The sequence below is a fragment of the Camelus bactrianus genome, chromosome 6 (assembly GCF_048773025.1).
Source record: "Camelus bactrianus isolate YW-2024 breed Bactrian camel chromosome 6, ASM4877302v1, whole genome shotgun sequence".
NCBI lineage: Eukaryota > Metazoa > Chordata > Mammalia > Artiodactyla > Camelidae > Camelus > Camelus bactrianus.
Window position 1 is genome coordinate 4,777,802 of NC_133544.1, and position 25,181 is coordinate 4,802,982.

At 58.7% G+C, this 25,181-nt stretch overlaps 2 protein-coding genes across 6 annotated transcripts in view; one reads left to right on the forward strand and one right to left on the reverse strand.

Moving 5' to 3' along the window:
* Window positions 1-527: 527 nt before the first annotated feature.
* On the forward strand, window positions 528-23,545 carry DEGS2 (delta 4-desaturase, sphingolipid 2). Its single transcript, XM_074365045.1, has 3 exons — window positions 528-715; window positions 14,094-14,836; window positions 16,761-23,545. The coding sequence occupies exons 1-3, from the start codon at window positions 634-636 to the stop codon at window positions 16,905-16,907; spliced, it is 972 nt and encodes a 323-aa protein (XP_074221146.1). The 5' UTR covers window positions 528-633; the 3' UTR covers window positions 16,908-23,545.
* EVL (Enah/Vasp-like) overlaps window positions 19,457-25,181 on the reverse strand; it is a 135,596-nt gene continuing 129,871 nt past the window's right edge. For all 5 annotated transcript variants that reach the window (XM_074365043.1, XM_074365041.1, XM_074365044.1 and 2 more), the window contains 3 exons: window positions 22,139-22,205; window positions 21,683-21,740; window positions 19,457-19,956 (listed from right to left, as the gene is read on the reverse strand). In XM_074365043.1, coding sequence (XP_074221144.1) covers window positions 19,919-19,956; window positions 21,683-21,740; window positions 22,139-22,205 — 163 coding nt within the window. In that variant the 3' untranslated portion in view covers window positions 19,457-19,918. The remainder of the gene's footprint in view (window positions 19,957-21,682; window positions 21,741-22,138; window positions 22,206-25,181) is intronic.

Consider the following 25,181-nt stretch of genomic DNA (forward strand, 5'->3'; position numbering starts at 1 on the left):
AGTCATAATAGGCCTCTTCCGTGCCTGTGTCCCTGTCCCTTGATTTCCCAGAAGGCAAGGGGGGTGGGGCTGACTCACCCTGTGAAGTTTTAGACATCTCATCTGCCCTCAGAGTTATTGCATGAAAGGACTGGATAGGGAAAGAGAACTGCTGTGGCGAACCTTTCCTGAGCACCTTCTGTTTCCTAGCACTGTTGCATCTATTTAATCGCTATCCTCCAAGCCCCGCCCCGCGCCAGGTGGGCGCTGTCACTGGCTGGTCCGTGGGGGAAGGGGCAGCAGGAGCGCAGGTGCGGAGGGAACTGGTGTCCAGCCGCGGTGGAGGCCTCGATGAAACCGGACGACTTGCTGCAAGCCACCAGGGAGGATGAGGGTACCGGGGCGTCTCTGCACAACCTAGGGTCCAGGGACTCTCCACGGGTCGCACGCTAACAGTCCCCCATTTTTCAAAAGAGGTAACTGAGGCTCCGCCTGGGACGCACCTGGCCCCGCCCAGGAGGCCCCACCCCCAGAAGCCCCGCCCCGGCCCCACAGTGAACCGGGACCAGGTCCTCGCGCGGCACCGGCTGGTCGACAGGTGGAGCTGAGCTGAGCCGTGCGCCTCGCGCTCGGAGCCGCGCTCCCGGCCCCACCATGGGCAACAGCGCGGGCCGCAGCGACTTCGAGTGGGTCTACACCGACCAGCCGCACACGCAGAGGCGCAAAGAGATGCTCGGTGAGCCCGGGGCCCCCCGGCTTCGCCACGGGTGGGGACGGCCCCGGGGCCGTCTGGAGTTGCTGGCTAACCGGAGCCCAGGGGTCGCTCTTGCGCGGGCCTGATGCCCAGCGGGACCTCCCTTACCTCTGCTGCAAGGAGGGTGGGAGCGCCACTTCCCCTCCCCAGTGTCCGCCGCCCGGGGCCGCCGAGTCCCCAGCTTGGGTCTGGAACTCCCCTCACGCCTCTGCCTCGGTCCTGGGATCTAGGACTGGAGGACCCGAGCCGATGCTCGCGCAGGGGGATGTGAGCCGCTCCCTGGGGCAAACCCTGGGCGCGGGGACTATGCGGCACAGGGGTCGGCCCGAGGGACGTCTCTGTGGGATGCGCCTCCCCCGCCTACCGCTAGTCCTCCGCCGGCACCTGGGCGTCTGTGTGCGCAGAGCTCCTGGCTCCCGCCGCCAGAGAGGCCGCCAAGCCCACCCCTCATACCGGAGTTTTGCCTCGAAGGAAGCAAACGAGGGGAACGAGGGATACAGCTTTTTAAAAGCAATGATTGTACCAAAGAATCTCGTCCATTCCGTCCTTTATTTTATAGCCTAATACACAGCGGCCCCCTCTCTGTCGCTTAGTGTTGCCAGAGGTCGTTACTCGCTCCTGCGCACTCACCTAACCTGCAAACTGGTCTCTCAGGAAGACCCAGGATGTACAGTCCTTTACCGGGGATTCCGTGTTAAAGGGCTCACAACTCCAGAACAGCTTTTACTAGATGCCACCATATTGTCTTCACAGTGCCAGGCTGGCTTCCAGCAGGGTGGACACGCTCCCCTGCTCCCCAGAAGCAGTTGTGATTTCCCCACACCCTCGCCTACACCTGGGGTTGGCAAACGTTTTGATCTTTGCCAATCAGATGAACAGAACAAAACTATTTCATTGTGAGTTTAATCTTTATGTGATAACTGGTTTCAATATTTAATTGGCCATTTTAACTTTTCTCTCCGGTTGATCTTTTCCTTATTGATCACTAGAGCTCTTTGTATAGGAGGCTTTTAACCCTTTGTCTTATATACATTGCAAATATTTTTCCCCTTTATAATCACAGAAACTTTTTTGTTTTTGTTTTTAATGCATTTGAATAGATTGTCTTTTTTCTTTCGAATTTCCCCTTTGCTGTCTTCCTGCTTCCCCTCAAGACTATGGAAATATCTGTCCTATTACTTTTCAACCTTTCAGACATCGGATGCGTTGAGTGGTTAGTGTGTGACTGTACTCCACTGTTGCTGGGGGTTTAGGTCCTAGAGACCCCTGGGTGGGTCTCTGACTTCATGGTTTTCTCCTGTGAGATGTCCAGTAGCCTTAGCACTATTTTTGGCCTCACCAGTGACAGCATTGTCCCCTATACCTGTATCTTCCCCTCAGGTGACTCAGAGGGGCCTTGGTGATCATCTGGTCTCCCCCTACCCCCTCCACACAGAGGGCAAGCATCCTGGCTACGGCCCCTCATCAGGTCTGAGGCAGGGCTGTTTCCTCTCCCTTCCCTTACAGGACTCACTGGGTACCTGGCCCTAGGTGGAGAAGGCTGGGAGATGTATCCTGGCCCACAGAGCTGCCTGGGCGGATCCAGACACTCTGGGCTGCAGCCTTACTTTCCTAGTCTATATAATGGGCACAGTCATCCTTTCTGGCAGAATGGGTGTGAGGATAAAAGGAGTGCCCAGTGGAGTACCCAGCATGCCAGGACACGCAGAAGGAATTCTCTAAAGAGACGTCACAGGCCCTGGAACCAGTCCAGGAAGCATCCTGGACAGGGTGGCTGGGACGCACAAGTTCCCAAGGGCTGACTCTCCAGGAAGTTTTGCAAATTTCCACTGTCCCCTCAGTGTTGTGGATTCCCCTTCATGTGTCCAGTTTTGAGCTAATGAACTTGGAATGTGTCTTTTTCCCTCCCTCCCAGGCCTTTGCACAAGCTGTTCCCCTGCCTGGATGTCCTTCCTCCTGTTATGCCCCACTCACTCTACCCAGTTCTCCCTCCTGCGGGAAGCCCCCCAGCCTGGGCTGGGTGAGGCTGCCCCTTGGGCGTTTCCCTCCATGGCCTCAGCCCATTGGGTTCTCTGAGGCAGGTGGTTTGGGTCTAGACCCTGGCTGTGGAGTTGGTCTCCCAGCAAGGCCAACACCAGCTCATTAGCCACATGACCCTAGGCAAGTCAATAAACAGATGAGGAAATTGAGTTTTGGTTGAGTTACAAGGGGTTAATTAAATAAAACTAAAATGAATTTAAATTAATTACTAGATTTTAATGAATACATTTAATTAAAATATTAAATTAATTAAACAATTAGATTAAATGAGTTATGTTAAGTGCTTAGCTCAACACTCAGTAAATGTTAGCTACCATGATAATTATTACCTCTGGCAGGCCTGCCCATGTGCTCTCCAAGGACGGATTACCTTTCCATCTCTGCTTTTCTGAAGCCTGTGCTATTCCCAGCCTGAGAGAACTCCTCTGTGGAACTGCCAGTGTCTCTTTACAGAAGAGGCCCCAGTGTAGGGCTCAGAGAGGGGTAGCAACTTGCCTAGGGCCACACAGCTCAGAGGCCATAGAGGGCAGGTTGATGTTTAGGCGGGGATGTGCTCTGGTCCCAGTTAGGTTGCTGCTGTGGCCCAGGCCAAGCTCCTTGGGGGCCATTGGATGCTCAATAACCATCCTAATCTTGGAGTCAGAACCCAGGGAGTCCTTGCAGAGAGCTGGTTGCAGTGCTCTGCAGGCAGGAGCAAACTCCGTCTCCAGATCCTGCTTGGATAGGGACCTGTCTCCCAGGCCAGGAGCTGAGGCTCCCTGTGCTGTGAGGGCAGGAGCAGGGCCGGCAAGACTGTCATCACATCGGAGATCAGAGTCCAAGCTGGGTGTGGCCACTGGTGTAAGAAGCAAGGTTTGAATCTGTCTTTTCAAAAACAAAGAGCTTTCTGATTTGTTTTTGTGTTTTAGTTATGAAAGCAGGGCACACGCACATAAAAATGTGTTTAAAAATCAAATAATCAAAGGAAAATGAGGAAGTAAGATTCTTGTTGGATTATTTGCTTAGGAAAGGCTCTGGCTGGGGCGCTCGCAGGGGGAATTCGTGGAGTCCCCTCCCTCCAGCACCGAGGCGAGGCGCCGGTGCAGGGCTGGAGGGCGGGCAGGCCTCAGGGACCTTCTCCTCGTGCCCCTCATCCCTGCTGCAGTCAGAATGTAGACTTGCCCTCATTCGCCAGACGGGCCGCAGCCTGTGTCCACCCAGCTCTGAGATTCTGCAGAAGGCAGACTGGTGCCTTCCTCCCCTCCTGCCCTGAGCAGCACGACCTCTCTTTGAGCCAGATAACTTCTGGCCAGAGATGTGAGTCTTTGATTGGCCAGGGGGCCCTACCGTGTCCTCCCAACTCAAACCCTTCTAGGGCTGCCCTTGCTAAAATCTCAGCTCTGCTCTGGACTGTTGGCGCTCCTGCCTTTTCTCCTTTCTGCTCTGTAGTCACTTGGTGGAATATACCTCCATCTGCCCGCTTCCTACATCATATGCCTTCGGAAAATGCTGTTTCCTTTGCTTAGATGTTTTCCCCCTACTCTTCATCTACCAAACTCTTACGCAACCTTCATGTCTCAGCCTAAATGTCCCTTCCTCAGAAATATTAACAGCATGCGCGCGCACATACACACATGCACACACGCAGACTATGCTGGGAAACTTGAAATAATTGACTCTCTGAAGGGAACAAAAGGTCCTGGTTTACAAATTGGCATTTGCCAACCTCTGTAAATATTTCCATCACGGTCAATTTCAACACACATCGCTGAGGGAGCTGGGGAGAGAGGAGCCTATCTGGCCGCTTCCCAGCGGCAGGTGTGGCCTGAGTGCTGACACCACAGCACAACCCCCACCTCCCGGCCCCCGCCCCACCAGCTACTCCTCCCTTCCTCCCGCGGGGGCCTGTGCACTTTCCCCTCCTGATCTTTGCCCCCATTAGTAATTCTACTTTGATTTGTTGGGTGACTGCTTTAATTGTCTGACCCCTCCACTCGACTCTGAGCTTCCGGAGGGCAGGACCAGACCCACCTCCGCTAGAGCCGGTCCCTTGGTTCCCAGCGAGGCTGAGCGAAGGCAGCAGGCACCTACACAAAGCTTGAGCATATCCTGTCCAAACCTGCCAGGATTATCGCGGGGTTCCCTCCCCACAGTGTTGCCAGGGATCTGCCCACTGCCAGGAGCACAGGTTTATTAACCCTTGCCAACTGGACAGGGGGAGACATCCTGTTTTAATTGGCATTTCTAAGCTGATTAGTGAGGCTGAGCATTTCTTCTTGATTTCACTGTTGTCTTCTGCGAACTTTCTACTCATGTCCTTGACTGCTTTTCCCATGGGAGTAATCCTCCAGCATCTTGGAGAGTCAGACGTGACTTGTCGTGGCCCTGCATTTGCCACACGTAACAAGAATCCTCCCTGGTGTCTGTCTTGTGTCTTTTCACTTGGAGCATTTTTTCCCCTTTCTTTTCTTTTCGTTTCCTTCTCTGTTTCTGGCCTTACAGTCATTTGCATTTTTTATGCATGGCAGGACCCTGGGAAGTTAGGCCACTTGCCCAAGTTCAAGCGGCCGGTCAGGGTCAGGACAGAGCTCTAACCTGGTGATGCTGGCCTGCGCCTCTGTTCCACCCTCTTCTCCACCTGGGACCGAACAGGGCCTGTTCCTCCTCCGGTCCCTGACATGTGACCCACCGGCAGTTGCCAGCTCACATGTCCCCTCCTCTTGTTCTTTCCAGCCTCTGTACTGAAGTGTGTGCCCGGCCTTCCACCTGGCCTGCTTTCCCCCCACATTCTTTAGTTTGTACCTGCTCTATGAGGTGTGATTTGCATACCATAAAATTCACTCATTTTTAAAGGCACAGTCCAGTGATTTTCAGTGAAGTTACACAGTCCACTTTCAGAGTGTCCCCCTCATCCCCACATAGCCCAGGGCCACTTGCTGTCACTCAGCATCTCCTGCCGTGAATCCTCAGATCCAAACCCTCACCCTTTGAGCTTTGGCTCGAGTGTCAGGGGACTTTGTGTGCATGTCCTCTTGGCACATCCCAGTGGGGACAGGCTGCCCGTGCCCCTCACAGGTGGCACCCACCCCTGCTCAGCCTGGGGGCCCTTCTGCCTCTGGACCTTCAGCAAATATTTGTCAATGAACAAAGAGCAGGTTCTGTGGGAGGCAGGGGAGGGGGCGGAGTTAAGCGACTCCTGAAGGCACTTTGGGCCACTTTGCACATTTTCCATGTTGAGTCAGGGCCCCAGGGTGCTCCGAAACTGGAAAGGAGGTGGGAGAGACGGGGCCATGGGGAGGCGGCTCACCAAGCGTTGGGGCCAGAGCTGCAGGGAAGCTGTTTAGGAAGGAGGGGCTTTGGGGGCCTTTGGGTGCCTTGCTTGGAGATGCTGTCAGAGGTGGTGAGTGGGGATGTGAGGGAAGGCGCTCTGCACAGTGGCTTGTGGTGGGACAGGGTCAAGTGGGAGCCAGAAGCAGGTGGGCAGCAGTGAGCTGATGGAAGTGATGGAACATTCCAGACTTGGGAGCACACAGGCGGTGAAAGGCAGTGACAAGGACCTCCCCTTGTCAGCAGTGGCATTTGGCCTCCCTGAGGAAGTGGTCAGAGTATCCAGTCCTAGATAGTACCAGGCCCCAGGTGCCTGGAAGGGTCTGGAGCATAAGTGGGGAGAAGCCCCATGTGTTCCTGGGAGCCCTGCTGGAGGCCAGAGAGAAGGGGGCTAGGTGGGGGAGACCATAGCTGGGAGGGGAGCCTGGTGCCTCCCCTGCCCAGCTGCCTGTTTCTGCCATTGTCCTCCTGTGCTGGTGCAGCAGAATTTGTCAGGAAGAGTTCTGGGGGTAACCAGGACGCACAGGAGGTTGTTCTGTGAGACTGGTGTGCGTTGCTGGGTCCAGGCTGCCCTTCCTTCCAGCAGCTCCTCTGCTGAGACCTCTGGGTCCTTATGGACAAGTCCATCACGTATGGAGATGTACGCAATGCATCGAAAGGTTCGCATCTGTGGGAGCCACGCTGCCCAACACCTCGGAGCTGGCCGCCTTCTCCCTCATTCCCTCCTGTCCCCTGTGCCCCAGCGGAGACCCAGCTCTATATGCTCACAGCCTGGGCTGTCAGAGCAGGTGCCTTAGGAACAGAGGGTGAGGAAGCTGGCCCAGAGAGGGACTTGGGCTTGCCGGAGGACATACAGCAGTCGGACTGAGCCAGGCGGCTCTCCTGAAGCACAGCTCCGGGGCTGTGGCATTCCCTGCGGATGCCAGAGGGGCCGGGGAAATGAGGCAGGTGGTTTCACCGTGTGGTGGAACCTCTGTTTGCCCATCTCTAAGATGGGGGGATGGTTCCCTCCAGGCAGAGTGGTAAAGGCTGAATGAATGAGTGTGTGTCAGAGGCCGGGCAAGCTTCACCTGCCAAGGGCCGCGTCTGCACCTGGGCCCTAGCCCACATCCTGAAGCCAGGGCTCCTCAGGTCAAGTGTTGGCTCTCTTGCCCCGCCCTGCCTGGTCCGACCCTGCCCTGGACCTCGGCCCCTCCTTCCTATGCCATGCCTGGACAGTGTGACTTCTAGCAATGACTGTTGTTCATGGCCAGCTGCCCAGCTGCCTCGGGCCCCACCCAGGCCCCTGCTGGAAGACCATTTGCGTGGGTCTGTTTGTCTTTGTTCCAGGTGGCTGTCCGTCCACACTGGGCTCTAGGCTGCCCCGCGGGAGCAGAGAGCCCTTGAGGCATGCATGTCCTAACGCAGCTTCTCCTGTCCTCTGCTCCCAAGGCCTGAGGGGGCAGAGTACCCCCTGGTCAAATTGGGTCAGGTTTGGGTGTCCAGGCAGGCCTGGGTCTCCCCAGGGGGCTACGGCTCCTGCCCCCCTCCTCAGGGTTTCCACCTCTTCTGGAGCCCAGGGAAGATGGTACCTTGTGGCTCTCGTCCCCTAGCTCATCCCTGAGTCGCTGGACGAGGAACCCCCTGTCAGGCCCGTATCCCTCCTTGCCTTTTCCATGTCTGCATCTCTGTCCCCTCCTCTGCCATCCCCTGGCCCCTCTCTCCCATCTCAGCACCCTAGCAGCTCTCCGTCCCCATGCCTCACTCTCCCCTCACCTTCTCTCCTCGCCTCCTGCTGAAATGGCTCCTGCTGAGGCCCCCATGGCCTTGCTGAGTCCAGCAGGCATCTGTCCTGTCTTCCTTTCCATGACCCTCCCTGACCCCCTGGTGGACATCCCCAGCCCATGGCTACAATTATACTGAATCCCGAATGCGCTCAGTGACCTCCTTGGGTCTGCGTGGCTGGAGGTTCCCTGCACATCTTCTCGGGGTGGCCCCCAGGCCTCCCGGCTCCCCAGGGACTCAGAAGCTCTGGAACTGAAAAGGTTCGCCATTTGCTGTTTCCCTTGAGGGAAGGTTGAGCTTTTGTCCAGCAGGTATGGGGGGCTGGTGGATCAGCGTGGCCCTGCTCACCAGTGCTGTTCGGGTGGGTCCAGAGCCGCCCCACTCCTTAGATGGGGTCCTCCTGTGCTCTGCACTGAAGGCCGGGGTGCTCAGCCGGGTCTCCAAGCCCCCTGGCCGCTGCCTCTGAGCACTCACGGGTGTTGCCCCTCGTTCGTGTTCAGCCCAGGCTCCCTGGAGACCACGCCTTTGGACGGAGCGCCTGCCCTGCCCTGCCTCCCTGCTTGGCTTCCTGGGGCTCCTTCTCCCTGCACTGTGGTCTGGAAAGTGCCTCCGTGCAGAGTGGTGGTGATCTGGAGCTCATGCGCCTGACTCCCTCTCAGGGATCGCCCCTGAGCTGCCGGCTTGTACATCGGCCCCATTTTTCATTACTTCCAGTGGGGTGGCCGAGCCCAGTGACCGTCAAGGCCTGGGAGCACTGGGCCTGTTCTCGTAGGTTAGAGCAAGCCCGGGGCCAGATCAGCCTCCAAGACCAGCCCCCGCCCCCGTCCCCCGGCCTCAAAGGTCAGAAACACGAGGTTTACTCTCAGATCAGAAAACTGCACTTAATGACGACAGTAAGAACAGTCAGAGGGCTCAGAGCTGTCATCCTGGTCCCACCACTGCGTGGGTGGGTGGGTAGGAGTGCCAGCCCCATTTTCCAGGTGTGGAGGCCTAGGCTGGGCGGTGCTGTGGCCAGGACTGGCCCTAGCCTGCTCGGTCGGCCTGGGTGAGAGGCTGGGGATCAGACACCCCATGCCCTGTTGGGGCTGCTCTGAGCTGAGGGCAGCTGAGTCCTTGGGAAGGAAGAAGTCTGACCTTGGGAACACCCGAAGGTGTTCTCCTGTCCCTCCACTCAGGCACGACTTTTTGTCTTTGACAGATGGGGCACCTGAGGCCCACCATCCAAGGTCACAGCAGCTGGGCTCTGTCACTGCCCTTGCCTCCGGGGGGCACTGGAGTGGCTTGTTTGCTGGTCTGGATCCCTGAGCCAGGGTCCTGGTCCCTGCTGGCCCACAGCTTGCCAGTCTGTGCTCACCTGTTGCAGGTGTGGCCTGCCCCATCCTCCTGCCCCAGGCTTGGCCTCCATCCAAGGGAAAATAGGGGAGGTCCACCCCGCAGAGGCTGGTGGCCTCCTGGATCAGCTCCCAGGTGTGCGTGGGCAGGCGAGGGCTTGGCACCTGGTTACCCAAGTGGGGAGGCTGGTGCCGAGAAGCTGCCACTGTTGGGAGGGAGGCTGGTGGAGCTTTGTGGCCTGTGGTCCCAACCTGACACCCAAGTATGCAAAGGTTCAGAGATGCTGTCTCTGCGGCACTGGGCTGTGGGTGAGAGCCTTTCTGATAGCTGAGGTTGCCAGCGCGTCCTTGCCCTGGGCATCATGGGGACGGTGCTTCCTTCCCTGCTCCACCCCACCGTGGCTACTGGATTCCCGCCCTTCTAGGCCCCTCAGTCCCCTGCTGGAAGCACCCATCCTCCTGGGTAGCCCTGAGGCCCACTCTCTGAAGTGTCTGCGCTCACTCTGACCCACGTTTGGGGCAGGAACCAGCTGGGATGTGGCCTGCTCCCTGCACGCCCTCCCGAGTGGGGCCCACCGCGTGTCAGTCCCCATCCCCCAGGTCAGGGTCCTTTTGTCTCTCTTGCTCTGCCTCGTCCACCTCGATCGGGGCTGGTGGACGAGCCCTTGAGGGGCAGGGCCAGGTGTGAGTGGCCCCCGTGCCCAGTGCAGGGATGGGGCGGGGAGCGGCCAGAGTGGTCGGCCGGGCTGCGGGAGCCCCGCTGTCCCCTCATTCCCGGTGCAGCTGCGTGTTTCCTAGGGCTGTGGTGGCAAATCTCTGCAACCTCGGAGGCTTGAAACAACACAGGTGCTATCTCATGGTTCCCGGAGCTCAGAAGTCTGACCTGGGCCTCACTGGGCCAAAGTCATGGTGTCGGCAGGGCCATGCTCCTCCTGGGAGCTCTGGTGGGTGTCTGTGTCCTGGCCTTTCCAGCTTCTGGAGCTGCCTGCAACCCTCGGCTCAGGGCCCCTCCTCCGTCTTCACAGCCAGCAGTGCTGATGGTGTCCTTGGCCGGCCACCCCAGACTTCTCTCCTGCCCACTTTTCCACTGTCCGGAGCCTGGGATGATGATGACACGGCTGCCCGGATAATCCAGTCTCCTCCCCATTGTGAGGTCAGCAGGCCGGCAGCCTGGGTGCCGTGTCAGCTGACCAACTCACAGGTGGGGGGGGGTCGTGGACACCTTCGGGGGCTGTTGGTCTCTCCCTCCACCTTGTGAAATGGTTTAAGGCGGCAGCCTCCCCACCCCCACCCGCCCCGCCCCACCATGTTCCTCCACCTGCTGGGGCAGCAAGCACCCTACGGGGGCCTCCGGCCTTTCTTGGACAGCCAGGTCACCTCCCACGACCCACACAGCCGCCATCAGGGACTGTGGCAGGACTGGGGTTGGGGGAGCTCTAATCAGCCGCCTTCCAACGCTGTCCCCAGCACCCCCCTCACCTGGTAACCTGTCTGCGGGCCCCTGCCTCTCAAACCTTGCCTCCCTGGGGCGCTTTTGTTGACTCTTCATCACAAAGCGCAGGTTCATCCCCTGGCTGGTCAGCCTGAGCCTTTCCATGCCTGATCTAGTCATCCTCCCAGTTACCTGTTTATGGTTCAGAAACCAGCCTTGGGGCGGAGGTAACCTGCCCAGAGCTGAGATGTTTAGTCAAACTTTATTATTATTATTTATATAGCAAACGTAGAATTTGCCATTTAAGCCACGTTTTAAGTGTGTGATTTGGCGGCCTTGATTACATTCACAGTGCTGTTTGTGTGGCCATCGCTACTATTTCCAAAATGTTTTCATGATGCTGAGCAGAAACGCTATACCCATTTCATTACCAGTCACTGCCCAGCCCCGTCCGGGCCTCCCCAAGCCCCTGGTAGCCTCTACTTTCTGCTGCTGTGATCTTGCCGATTCTAGATGTTTCACGTAAGGGGAATCTGGCTTATTTCCCCCGGCCTAATGTCTTCCCGGTTCGCCCATGTTGGATGTAGTCTGTGTCAGTATTTCATTCCTTTTTTGTGGGGGGGGTTGCTTGTAGTTTATCTGGGAGTCAGTTCCAGGGAGTGGGATTAAGCGAGGTGGCATTGTGAAATGAAGAAGTGGGACATTCAGTCTAAGGGTTTTAAATCGAGGTATAATTGACCTGTCATGGTATTTACTAGCTTCAGGTGTACAACGTAATGGTTTGATGTTTGTTTATTGCAGAATGATCACTAAGTCTAGTTAACATCCTTCACCACACAGTTAGTTTTTTTTTTCTTGAAGTTCTTGGATGAGAAAAGTTCTTGAGGAGAACTTTCAAAAATCTACTTTCTTAGCAGCTTTTAAATATGCAACAGTCAACATTCTGTACATTATATCCGCATGACTTACTTTATAACTGCAAGTTTCATTCTTTTCTAAGGCTGAATAATATTCCATTTTGTGGATGGACCACATTTTGTTTATCCAGGCATTAGCTGATGGACACTTGGGTGGTTTCCACCTTCTGGCTGTTGTGAATAGTTCTATGAACGTGAGTGGGCAGGTCTCTGTGTCCGTGAGCTAAACTCTCTGGGGTATGTATTTAGGAGTGGAATTGCTGGATCACATGGTAGTTCCGTGTTTCGCGTTTGGAAGAACTGCCCGATTGTTTTTCAAGATGGCTGCACCATTTTGCTTTTCTACCAGCAACATACAAATAAGGGTTCCACTTTCCTTAAGCCTCACAGGACTTGTTTCTCTGGTTTTGAGTCCAGCCATCCTGGCGGGTGTGAGGTGGGAGCTCACTGCATCCTCTGGTGACTAACTATCTGTTAGTCTATTTTCATCTGCTTATTGGACAGGTGCACATCTTTGGAGAAATGTCTGTTCAGGTCCTTTGCCCATTTTTTTTTTTTGATTGTCTATCTTTTTGTTGTTGGGCTGTAGGAGATCTTTATCTATTCTGGTTACTAAAGCGTCATCCAGAGCTGGAATTTGACCCTGCTCTGGAGGCTCCTCCCGGGACACTGTGGCCGCCTGGAGTCCCGGTTAAGCGGACCGAGGTGTATTACCAGCCCTGGGCTTGCTTGCTCTCTCCCAAGTTCTGCTTTGACACTCGTACTGTGGCCACCATCCTCATGGACCTGACTGGGTGGTGCTTTGGTGGCTTCAGGGAGAGGGCTCCTGGGATGAAAGGGCCCAGGCAGTTTTTTGGAGCTTGGAGGCCTGGGGGTGGCCTCAGCAACTGGGGGACAGCAGCTGGAATGGGAGCAGGGGGTGGGGGTGTGGGATTCAGACCCTGGCCACTGGCAGGCTGTCCTGTGGCTGTGTGGGACCCTTGGACCGGATCAAAACCACCGCAGCTGCCAGATGAGTGAAGGCTGGATGGGAGCACTGGTGTGTAGATGGCAGGGGGAAACGCTGTCTGGGGGACTCTGGGGGCTTCCTGGGCAGAGATGTGGGAACCCTGACCCCCCCCAGCCTCTCCAGCAGACGCGAGCTGTCCCACCATCAGGGCCAGGACCGTTCGGTGGGGACAGACACTCTGTGAGGCACATCATGCCCATGCTGTGTCACACACGGGCCCAGAGAGGGTGGAAACTCACTGCGGCCACACAGCAAGATCAAGACTGACCCCGAGATGGGCTTGCGGCTTTGCAGCTCGGGCAGGAGGATTTGGAGCCTGCGTCTCCCTTCTGACGGGGCAGAATTCCCTTGCCCTTGTCATGTGTCTCTCTGCATACCCCCAGGGACAGGCAGCTCTCCGCCTCCCAAGCAGCCTATTCCATTGCAGGCTGAGTGGCTCTGACAGGAAGTTCTTTGGGCTGGGAGGAGGGAGTAGCTGTCACACCCTCCCCGAGCACAAAAGGGAAGTGATTTCCTGGGTCTCTGGGAAAGAGCAGGCAGGACTGGACCCTGGCCTGGCCGGTTCCCCTTGGGGCTCAGTCTCTGCTGCGATCCTGGAGACCCTCTTCACCCGGTGCCCTGGGACAAACACCGGCCTCAGAGTCCCCATCAGTATCAGGGCACTGGCCCTGCCTCTGAGGGAACCAAAGGACAGGGCAGACCTGGGGTGGGGGGGGCAACCGTACCTTTGAGCATGTGATGTCCCCCCATCACCCCCTCTGCCAGGCAGAGGTTTCTAGAAGGCAGTCTTGTCCAGGGCATCCACCCTACTCAGCTTTTCTATTCTACAGGGTTGGACCGCTCCTGGGCTGGGAAGGCCCTCCCTCCCCTGCTTGGGTACCTCCCACTCTCATTGTTTTTCCCTTTTATGTAGAACAAAATATAGAAAAGTACAAAAGATACTATAACAAACATCTACCACCCAAAATACACACATTCAACATTTTATCATGTTTCCTTCAGATCTTGTTTGTTTTAAGAACGGAAACTCTCAAAGCCAGAGCCCTCCACAGCCCCCTCCCCCGGCCCCCGCCCTGTCCCAGGGGCCTGAGTTCTGGGCATCCAGGCTGCCTGTCCCTGCCCCGCTAGCTCAAAGCCCACAGCTGTGTGGGTGCAGCCCCGCGGGCGGTTCACCTGCAGCTCTCTCTGCAGCTGCTTTGATTTTGGGCATTACGTTTCTGGGGCCATGCGGACGCCTGTTCTTTATTTAGGCTGGTGGCAAAGACCTCCACTGTGGGAAGTCTCCCTAGAGCCCCCCAGGTGGCGGGGAGGCCGGACCGCCTGCCTCTGCACGTGCACAGACCGGGCTGTTCCTGGGCCCCAAAGAGCAGTGCCAGGTCTTTGAGTCTGAAGGGGCGAGGGCATTTCTGTCACTGCCTGGGGGTTAAATGGGTAGTGGAGGGAGGGACAGAAGATCGCAGGAGAAATGGAAGGAGGGAGGGAATAGGGGGAGGGGCTAGCATGCACCTGGGACCCAGGCAGCCAGCACCAGTGTCACCTTCTCTCCTGGTCCTTCCTGCAGCCAAGTACCCGGCCATCAAGGCCCTGATGCGACCAGACCCTCATCTCAAGTGGACGGTGCTGGGGCTGGTGCTGGCGCAGCTGCTGGCCTGCTGGCTGGTGCGGGGGCTGGCGTGGCGCTGGCTGTTCTTCTGGGCCTACACCTTTGGGGGCTGCGTGAACCACTCGCTGACGCTGGCCATCCACGACATCTCGCACAACACAGCCTTTGGCACGGGCCGCGCCGCCCACAACCGCTGGCTCGCCATCTTTGCCAACCTGCCCATAGGCTTGCCCTACGCTGCCTCCTTCAAGAAGTACCACGTGGACCACCACCGCTACCTGGGCGGCGACGGGCTGGACGTGGACGTGCCCACGCGCCTGGAGGGCTGGCTCTTCTGCACGCCGGCCCGCAAGCTGCTCTGGCTGCTGCTGCAGCCCTTCTTCTACTCGCTGCGGCCGCTCTGCGTGCACCCCAAGGCCATGACCCGCATGGAGGTGCTCAATGCCCTGGTGCAGCTGGCGGCCAACGCCACAATCTTCTCCCTCTGGGGGCTCAAGTCCATGGTCTACCTGCTGGCCAGCTCCATACTGGGCCTGGGCCTGCACCCCATCTCTGGCCACTTCGTGGCCGAGCACTACATGTTCCTCAAGGGCCACGAGACCTACTCCTACTACGGGCCCCTCAACTGGATCACCTTCAATGTGGGCTACCACGTGGAGCACCACGACTTCCCCAGCATCCCGGGCTGCAACCTGCCCCTGGTACGTGGCTACGGTCGCAGGGCTGATGTGGGCGAGGGGGTGCACGGATGCCTTAGGGGAGATGTGGGGAAGGCTTTGGGCAACACTCCAGCCTCTTTTCCTCTTGTGCTGATCATGGGATGGCCACGTTCTTGCCTGTGGCCCCCAGGGCAGAAGGAGGCCACCTGGCAAAGGGAATGCTTGGCTGGAGAATGAGGAGGTGAATTCAGGTGGGGAGGGGGCTCAAGGGTCACTTTACAGTTTAGATCACTTGGTTTAGTGAAAACCTATTTGAGCCCAGCTGCAATATTCACTGGCTGGCTGTGTGTCCTCCGGTAAGCCACTCACGCTCTCTGTGCCTCAGCTTCCCCTTCTATAAAAGGGGGCAGCAGTAGTGACACTGCCAGTGATGCACCGCCCCTTCCCATCTCCTGATCCCGTCCCTGCCGATTTCTTGTCACTGCCCTGTGCCCCTTTGGGCACAGAGAGGACAGGGTAGGCCTTGGCCTTTGTGACTCAAGGGACTTGGCCTGAGCTGTCTCAGAGCGGAAGCCTCCAGGGAGACCTATGTTGGAGACTTTCTAAAGGAGAAGGAGGGAGGGGGAGGGGGAGGAGTTCCAGTCTGGCGGTCGTTGGTTAGAGCAGAGGTGACCACGGACAGGATGGCTGGAGGCGGCGGCGGTGGGAAGGCTGTTGGAGAGTGCGGGTCTGTGTGTGCCTGCCCGTGTGTGCACATGTGTATGTGCGTGCCGGCAGGCCTACCTGCTTATCTGTGTCTGCGTGTGCACGTGGTTGTGAGCACAGGTCTGGGTGTGCACATGGCTGTGTGTGAGCACAGGTCTGGGTGTGCAGGAGTTTGTGCAGTGGCCCACGTGACTCGAGTCCGACAGCCCTCGTGCTCAGCCCTGCCCCAGCGGAACCGAGGTCCTGCTCTGTGCTGGACACTGCCTTACTGAAGACTCACCCCAAACCCATGGGGCAGAGGCCCTCATTAGCCACTGTGCCCATTTCACAGACGAGAAGGCAGAGGCCCAGAGAGGGGAGAGACCCGCCTCAGGAAGTACTAGAGCCAGAATCTGGACCGAAGTCAGTCACAGAAGCACCTGCTAGCTCTGAGCCTTTGTATTTCCCAAGCAAAGTCGAAGGCTCTCTGCTCATGCCCTGTGCAGGTCATCTCTTCCCTCAAAACCCCTGCCCCATCTTCAGCTATAAAGCAGGCCCTGAGCACCTGGTGCGTCCTCTACAGGGGAGTGGAGGGCATCCCCTGCAGTTGGCGAGCAGAGGAGGTGGAGGTGGTGTTGGAGACGCTGGTGTGGATGCAGGCACTGAGGCTGGGAGCACTTCCTGGAGGAGGTGGGCTGAGGGTGTCGGGTGCAGAGGTAGGCAGGGAGCTGAAGAGGAAATGAAAAGTACTGAGGCTGGAAGGAGGGCAATGGGGTTGGGGGTGCTGGGAGCCGAGGCCAGAGGGGTTGGCAGGTGGGAGAGGGCATTGAACACCAGGCCACGGTGCATGAACGTGACCATGGTTCAGCAGGACTCAAGCCTGGTTGTGCCTCAGATCTCTGCAGGTGCTTGAGTGGAAGAAACCCCAGCTCACCATGGGGCTCCTGGGTTAGAAACCCAGGGTGTGGGCTCTGAGAGGGGAGGGTGCATTTTTAACTCCTCTCCTCACTTAGGGCAGGGGGCTCAGCACCTCTTGGTGCCCCCAGCCAATTGCCTTCTGCCTTCAGGCAGCACCGGGCGGCCTCCTGCCTACTGAGCCAGACACGGTACCCTGAGAGGTGATGGGGGGGGTACGTGTCTGTGTGCGCACACACTTCCGTGCGCATGCGTGCCCGCGCCTGGGCTCACAGGCGTGGCTGCGTGTGCGAGGCCCCGCCTGTGCCCCCGTGTATGGACGTGCGCCCACGTGCCCGCACGCCTGACCCGCTCGCCCTCTCCTCAGGTGCGGAAGATCGCGCCCGAGTACTACGACCACCTGCCCCAGCACCACTCGTGGGTGAAGGTGCTCTGGGATTTTGTGTTTGAGGACTCCCTGGGGCCCTTCGCCCGGGTGAAGAGGGTGTACAAGCTGGCAGAAGACCCCCTGTGAGCCTGACAGCTGGGGCCTGGCGTGGATGGACCCTGCCGTGCACTGGCCCTGCCGCGGGCTGCTGCGGCCGAGGGTAGGAGCGGCCTGTGTGCTCTGGTTGCTGCCCGGCCCCGCCCCACCCCGCCCCGCCCTGCCCCGCCCACCTGCTGCAGAGCTGGCTGTCACCTGTCCCCCCTCGGCCCACTGCCCAGAACTGGTTTGGCTGCATTTGATTCCTGCACCTTGGGCTGCTGCTCTTGTCCCTGGGAGCCCCGAGACCACGGGACAGTGGGCATGGACGGCAGCCTGGAGGCGCTTGGCCCGCACACGGGCTCGCCGTCCACCTCAGGCCCGGCCCTCCCTTTCTGGGCCTCACAGGGCGAGGACCAGCCCTGCCCCGGGCACGCTGTGCCTGTGGTCTCCAGGGAACTGATTTCTCTGGCGTTCCCATGCCCTAAATTGAACCCAGCGTTTGTTTTCACGTCCACAGATTGTGCTTCCAAGGAGTGGGCTCAGCTCCTGTCAGGCAGGGCCAGGGCCTCAGTGCGCCTCCCTCCTGGGGACGACTCACTGGCCCTCAGGCATGGCTGCTGCCGGCAAGTTGGGTCTGAGGTGGCATTCCCCCAGGGCCCTGCCATGGTGGGTGGCTGGCCTCGGGGTATGGGCAGAAGGCTTCCCGCTCGCCCTGGAGGTCCACGTGGCTCCAAAGCCCCTCATCACTAGCCTTCCCTCCTCTCCGCCCGGCTGAGCTCTGCAGACACCACCTCCCCCCGGCCCACGGGTCTGCTCCTGCACGAGTCCCTGCTCCACCTTGAGCCCCCACCCTCACCTGCTCAGCTGTGGGGCTTGCGAGCAGGTACCACAGGCCCAACAGTGGGTAGACAGGTGGTTGGACAGGTGACTGCCCAGGTGACTTCCAGCTCTGATGGAAGAAGGCTGGTGTCCTTGGTGTCTCTGTGAAGTGGGACATGGCTTGTTCCGACTGCTGGGGGCTGTTGGCACAGCTGAGGCCTAGGGAGGCATCTCTTTTGTCAGCCCCTTGGCCCTAAGGGCTGCACTGGGGTGGGCTGGGGCCTTGGTCTCCCGGAGGGAGGCAGGCAGAGGGGTGCCTGGGCCAGGCCCTCTGGCCAGATGAAGGGGTGTGGGTGCAGCCCTGCAGCTCCCACCGCAGCCCAGGGAGACAGTCTTCACTTGTAGACTTAAGGCTGAGGAGGCCGAGGACCAGCCCCCAGGGGTGTGCGGGGCTGGGCTGTCTTAGTGACCGGGGAGAGGGACGGCTGGGAGGAAGGCACACTGCAGCCCCCGCCCCCCTGGTGCCCGAGACCTGGCAGGTGCTGAGCAAGGACTTCCCGCCCAGGGCTGGGAGTGGCCTCACGTGGTGCCAGGCACCCTTGTACCTGAATGGTCTGACCACTGAGATGGCCCAGGGAAGAGGCCCTCGGGCTTACTGGGGGAGGGACATGCACTCGGCCTGGGAGTACTTTGAGCCTGGGCGGCGGCCCCGCCTTCTGCACACAGGCCCACCAGGCCTGGGGGAGCCCTGGAGAGCCCAGCTGAGCCTCACAAACGCTCTGTGTCTGCCAGCGTGCTTCTCTGCAGACAGGGCAGAGAGGCATGGCCAGGCCTCGCCCATGAGCCTGGGGAGAGGGGAGCACCCCACACCATCTGCCAGCTCCTACTCCCCAAGGCCCCGAGACTCCGGGGTTCCTTGACCTCAGGAAGCGGAAGGCGGCAGGAGAGGGCAGCTCTTGGAGCTGTGGGACCTGCCGGCCCTGGGTTAAAACTGCTCACCTCCTAACAAGCAGAACAGCTCCAGTCCTGTCTTTTAGGTTGTTGGGAGCACAGGAGGAGACGGTAGTCCAGAACCTGCCAGGAAAGAGTTGTTCCCTTGCCATTAGCCAGACCGGGGGCCCTGCCTCATCACCTCCTCCCAAGATCCCCAGAGGACGGCTGGGCCAGAGCTGGACACACTGCTGTGTTGCAGGGGCTGTGGGATGGTCACAGGATTTCAAAGCTTTTCCACCAGCTGGGGCCTCGCTCCCGGCCCAGAGGCAGCGGTCGCCCAGGCCGAGAGCCAGACCCTCTCTGGCTTGGATGGGGAGCTTGCATGGTATGGGGAGTGCCTCAGGTGGGCATACGGGCTGCCCCTGCTGACACGGGGGCGGGGACCCGTGTCCTCCCTGGAGGATGCAGGGGACTCTGTGGGCCAGAGCAGAGACAAAGCCTGCCTTCCATTCCCGTACCACTGTGCTGAGCCCGAGTCCCAGGGACCCTACCTGTGCGGTAGGTGGAGCAGGTACACTCTCCAGGCCTCTCTGATGTCCCAGGCATGGGCGTCACTCAGGGCCCATCTCCCTGGAGGAGGCCGGGGGGTTGGGGGGGGCCCTGCCGGAAGTGCCTGGGTTGCCCCGGCTCACCCTCCCCACCCCTCCTCATGTCTGGATCAGCCCAGCTGCACCTCATGGCCCCCGAGGTGCTCCTGCTACTCTGGGCACCACCACCCCAAAAAGGGGCCTCCCCAGCCAGGAGTGACCACGAGCCGGCGTGAGAGAGCAAGCCGGAGCCGGGGGTGTGGACAGTAAGCATTTATTACCACGGGGACACAGACGGCGCGGTGCGTGGACAGACCCTCACCACCGTGGGGCTGGGAAGGAGCTGCTTGGACAGTGGCCTCCACGCCGAGGCGCTACCAGTGGCACCTAGAAGGAAACTTGAAACCATCTAATGAAGCGCGTGACTCAGGGTGTCTTCTCTATAAACCGAAAGAAATGTACACTTAAATAGGCAAATATAAAATACAAAAAAAGGTGAATAGACCTGCTGTTCTGTGTCAGGTTGAATCTAAAAAAATCCAGGAATTGAACTTTTTTCTTCATTTTAATATTTGATCACAGGTTAAGACTTTTAAACGAAGCACATCCTAGCTTCAGTGCGTGCTCGTGTGTGCTGGAGGCCGGGGCGCTGGGCTCTTCGCAGTCCCCCGCCGTCGGGCAGACGGGAGGGCGTCTCAGGCGGCAGCGGGGCCGAGTGCACTACGAGGTGCTGATCCCGCTCAGCTCCTGCCTGATGGCTGAGGGACAGAAGAGGGAGGCTCAGGGGCTGTCCCTGTCTCTGGTCAGTCCCTCCTGGTGTCTGCCCCGCCCGGTCTCACGAGTGCCCGCCCCACCCAGGCTCCTAGAGGTCGAGCAGCGCAGGCTCCGGTGCAGGCTTTGGGGCGACAGCCCTTGGTAGGGCTCATCTCCCAGTCCCCGAGCTGGCAGCCCCTCGAGGGCAGGACCAGCCCCTCCCCACCATGGCAGAGCAGGAACCGAGGCTGGGGGATGGCTTCGGAGCTGGTGACGTGCTGGCAGGCACCGGGAGCCCTGGACATGCTGGGGCAGAGGACTGGCAGCCCTCCACAGACAGTGGCCAGACAGTGGCGGCAGGAAGTCCGCGGCCTTGAGCAGGGCTGCCGCTCCCCCCTGCCCCCCCCCCCCGCCTGAACGCTCTCCCCCTCCAGGGAGGTGGAGTGGCTTCTCCTGCTGTTCTCCCCAGCTTTTCTCTGCCCCGTATCTGGGCCTTTCCCCAGACCCCCCACCCCGGGCCTGGAGCCAACAGCCAGGGGAGCGCTGAGGGCTGCTGGGCCCTTAACCAGGGGAGATTGCTGTCCTCCGCACAAAGGCTGGCTGGCAGCCTGGCTTCTGGCCCCACACCTGCTCTGGCCCTGGGGCCACATGAGCAGCCCTCAGAGGGGGCACCTAGCAGAAAAGCAGAGTTAACAGCTGGCCCCTGTGTCTCCTTTTTGGCTCTGTCTCTCTTCATTCATTAACTCCTTATCTGCCCATCCCAGGCCTGTGGGGGGACGGGACAAACAGGAACTGAGTGCTCTCTGCTGGGACAAGGACAGGGTGTGGCTGATCACTCAGCTCTGGGCAGTGGTCTGGGTCTGCTGGTGCCCCAGGCAGGCTCCCCCCAGCCTCCTCTCTCTCTGGAGTCCGGCAGCCCTCAACCCCCAGCATCCACCGTTAGTGCCCGGATCTCTCTCTTGGCCTCTGATACCCAGGGGGCCAGGCCCACCCAGCCACCAGGTGTGACCGAGGAGGGAGGCGGGGAGGCCCAGACTGCACCTCACTGTTGCAGGCTGAACCAGCCCTGCCCAAACTTTTCCTCTTCCTCTGGCTCCAGATCTGAGCCAGCTGTATCAAAGGCTCTGGTGGGAGCCGGAAAGGTGGATGTGATTCACTGTGACAAGGCCCTGTGCTCTGGAGCCACATGCCTGCTCTCCAGGCCAGGGCCAAGCAGGCTGTGGACCAGGTTAGGCCCATAGGTAGCTCTGTGGCTTCAGGGGACCCTGAAACCTCTAGGAAGACAACCTCTAGGAGTGACTGGAAGTGGCAGAATCAAAATAGGCAAGCTCAGTCCACAGATACTGAGATAAGAACAGATCAGTCCAGCTGTTTTGACGGCTCTGGGCTTGGGAATGCACTTTGGCTCCACCCCCACCCCCCACCCCCGCCCTCGTCTACCAGGCTAGTCCCCAGGAGACCCCGAGGGCGGGGGGTGGAGCAGCACAGACCGCCAGGGGTGCTTATACTGAGACAAGTCACCTAATCTGAGCCTCAGTTGCTCAACCAGAGAAGCAGGAGGGTGGTGTGGGTTGTTGGGAGGAAGAATGGAACACCCCAAGTACAGACCCGCAGGCCTCCTGGCCCAGGATGGCCCCTCTGGCTGGGCCATCCCGGGGTGGCCAGACCCTCTCTCAGGGCCCCTCAGGGCGGCCCTGGCCTGGGTGATGCCCCCGCGGGCCGTCTACTTACCGTCGATGATCTCCTCTTTGACTTTGTGAAGCTCTCGGACCACCTCCTCGAGGATCTCCTGTTGGGAGCAGACCCTCAAAGTGAAGGGACAGGCAGCAGAGGTGGGAAGCTGGCCTGGATGAAGGGTCAGGGCCACCCCCAGCTCCCTCCCCAGCCCTCATCCTCACCCACGTCCCCAAGTCGGGGAAGGGCAGTGTGTGAGTGGGGTAAGGGACACCCCAGCCAGGCCTGCAGCCCCCCACGCCCCAGAGGTAGGCTGGGGGTGCCCAGAAACTTTGTTCTGGTGATGACAGGCAGGGGTCCAATGCTGCAAGTGGCACCCACACCCCTCCCCAACTGCTGGCTCCTGGATTTCTGGCGGCCACGGGTGGGCCCTATTGGGCCTGCCTGTCCTCGTGGACCTGAGGAGTCCCCAGCCTCTGGCTCCTTCACAGCCTCTCAGGAAAGGACACACACCTGTTTCATCCGGTCCAAATCTAAGGCATCCAGGGCCATGTCATTTACACTTCCCGCTGGCTTCATCCTGGGGAGAGGACGGTAGGGGTGGGCAAGTGGGCGGCAGGGCCTGGCAGGTGCCCCCATGCTGGGGCACTGAGCGCAGGAGGCTGAGCACTGCCTTCTTCCCGACGACCTTCAAGTGCTTCCTGTTTTTACCTCTGGCCACTCTTTTAGCTACTTGAAAAGGACTCTAATGCCCCGTCTCCACCTCAAGAGGGTCTCATGGAAACTGTGACCATATTTTCCAACCCAAGAGTCAGAACCTGGGGTTTTCAAATTGGACAGTGCTCACCCAGAAGCGGCAGTGCGAGCTGACGGCATCACCCCCCGGGAGGGCAGAGGCCGGCAAGCTGCCCCTGGTGTGCGGTCTGTGCTCTTGGCTGGACAGACTCGAGGACAACCAGGAAGAGCGGCATGAAACGTGAGACAAAACTGCAAAAACCGTTCAGTAAACACTCATCCTAAAGGCACCCGCTTCTGACCCTAACCCGTGTCCCTGGCGCTGGTGACGGGCTCTGAAACGTCCTTGGATGTGGTCTTGCTCTTCTGAGGGAAAGGTTTCAGTTCTATGGACTGAGCTGCTTTAGCTTTTGAGCTCAGGGCAGCTGGTTTGAGATGCAATGTCTCTTGCGCATGAATCCTCCCTGGAAATGCTCGGCAGATGCTCTTCTAACCACCTGGCCTTTGAAAGCAGGACCCTGGTGCTGAGGGCACGCTTTCTGCATCCAGCGTCTCTCTCACACACGTGTCTATAATGGACTGTCACTTCCCCACGAGAAAGAAGGAAATCCTGCCGTCTGTGACAACATGGACATTACGCTCCGTGAAATAAGCTAGACAAAGACAATTTCTGCATGATCTCATTTCTATGTAAAATCTAGAAAAGCCAAACTCATAGAAACAGAGAGCAGACTGGTGGCTGCCAGGGGCTGGGGGGGTGGGGGAAACTGGCGAAGGTGGTCAAAGGGCACACACTTCCAGTAACAGGGTGGATTAGTTCAGGGCTGTACCGTACAGCATGGTGACCAGAGTTGACGACACTCTACTGTATACTTGAAAGTGGCTCAGAATACTTTCTTGAAAGTTCTCACGACACATACAAAAAAAAGTGAGCTGTGCCCTTACCAACGTGTTCCTTAGCTTACTGTGGTCATCATCGCCCAACACGCACACACACCAAGTCACGGTGTCTGACAACCTGAACTTACACAGCATTAGATGTCAATTGCAGCTCAGTAAAGCTGGAAAAACCACTGAATGTTGTGTAAATAAGACTTTTGGCAGTCCAGTGTACAAACCTGGGTTATAAAAAAGAAAGTACTTTTGTATCCCTCCTGGATGAACTCAATAAAGATGCAAAACATGGTTCTGACTGAGTCCGTAAGTAATTTTGGGTCCTGATGGGGAAAGAGGTCCAGCCCGAGACTGCTGGGTCCATCACACACATCCTGTAGGTTAAAGTCCCTGTTCCAACAGCAATTTTCTGGGTCACCTGGGCAAACAAACCGCTTCACCTCTCTGGGCCTCAGTTTCCCCATCTGCACACCTGGACAGTCCCCTGACAGGAACCCCGACAGCTCAGTGAGCTCTGTGATGCACCTGCCCCCTCGGGCACCCTCTGTGAGACTACAGCAGAGGTCTGGCTCAGAGCTGGAGACACCTCCTTCTGAGTCGGAACACTGTGGACAAGTTCTTGCTCTGTAAGGGATGCCTGGCCACTCAGAACCCGGCAGCCCATCCTTCCTCCACCAGCGGGATGCAGCCAGCTTTGCCGAGGGCCCAGGTCAGCCTTGGCTGCCTCACCTCCTCCGGGCCCCTGCTTCTGCTCCTGCCCCACCCTGGTCCACCTCTCCCTTCACAGCCAGAGTCAGCTTCCCAAAGTGTGACTTGGTCCTGGCGCCCTGTGCTCACAGGCTGGGGCCTGCACACAGAACAAAATGCACACGTGTAAACATGCGATGCCTCCCTATCCCGAGTGCGCCGCCCCCCACCCGCCCACGTCCTCCCACTTGCTCGCCACAGAGTGTGCTTTCTGCTCCTTGGACTTGCCGGATTAGGTGACAGGCTTGGGCCTTAGCACTTCCCACTCCCTCAGCCTGGAAGGCTGTCCCTGTAACCTTCGCAGGGCAGGCTCCCTGCATCCAGGCCAACTCACATGCCACCTCTGAGAGGCTGCCCCAGCCCAGTCCACCACGAGAGCCTCCACACCCACTGAGCACCTCGGGATGCACATCTGTCTTACTGATGGGCCTTTCCAATGGCAAAATGAGCCCCCTGCAGGCAGGGTCCACAGGAAAGAGCTCAGGCCCCACCCCACATCCTGGCCCAGACCTCCTCCTGTTGTCCCCCACACCTGTTGTCACCATTCCCGCTGGGCTGGCCGAAGCTCTCTGGTCACCCTGCCTCACTCAGCAAGACCAGGCCCAAATGCTTGCTGCTCTGGAATCAGGACCATTTCTCTTCCATTTGTGATGGGCAATGGAGACATTTTTGCACAGGTTCTAAACACCTGCAAATTCAGGCCACACCTGGCCCATGGTTACTGTGATTGCCTCTCTGCTGAGTGATCTGAGTTTCAAACACCCTATCCTGTTCTCACATCGGCTTTTGGTTTGGGAAATATGGTCACATATCTCTGGGGAAAAGTGCCAAGGAAGGAGAGGAGGCAGGGTGCTGGGCCAGTCCCAGGATTTTGAGCTGGGAGATGCTGCCATGGCTAGTGACTACTTCCTGTGTCCAGCTGTTGTCCGCACAGCTGTCCACATGCCCGCCCTGTAAGGGAGGGAGGAACAGACCTCTTTGTGGGGTGGGGGCAGGAGTGGAGGCTCAGAGAGGTCCCCTGGCTCACCCGATGTCACAGTTAGTGAGGCCAGAGCTGGGGTTCACCCTAGCTCCACTTAACTGCCTCTTCAGACAGGCCACCCCCCTCCCCGGACCTCAGGCTCTGTCCACAAGATGACAGGAAGGAGCTGGCCTGCAGCATCCTCAGCCCCCCGGCCCT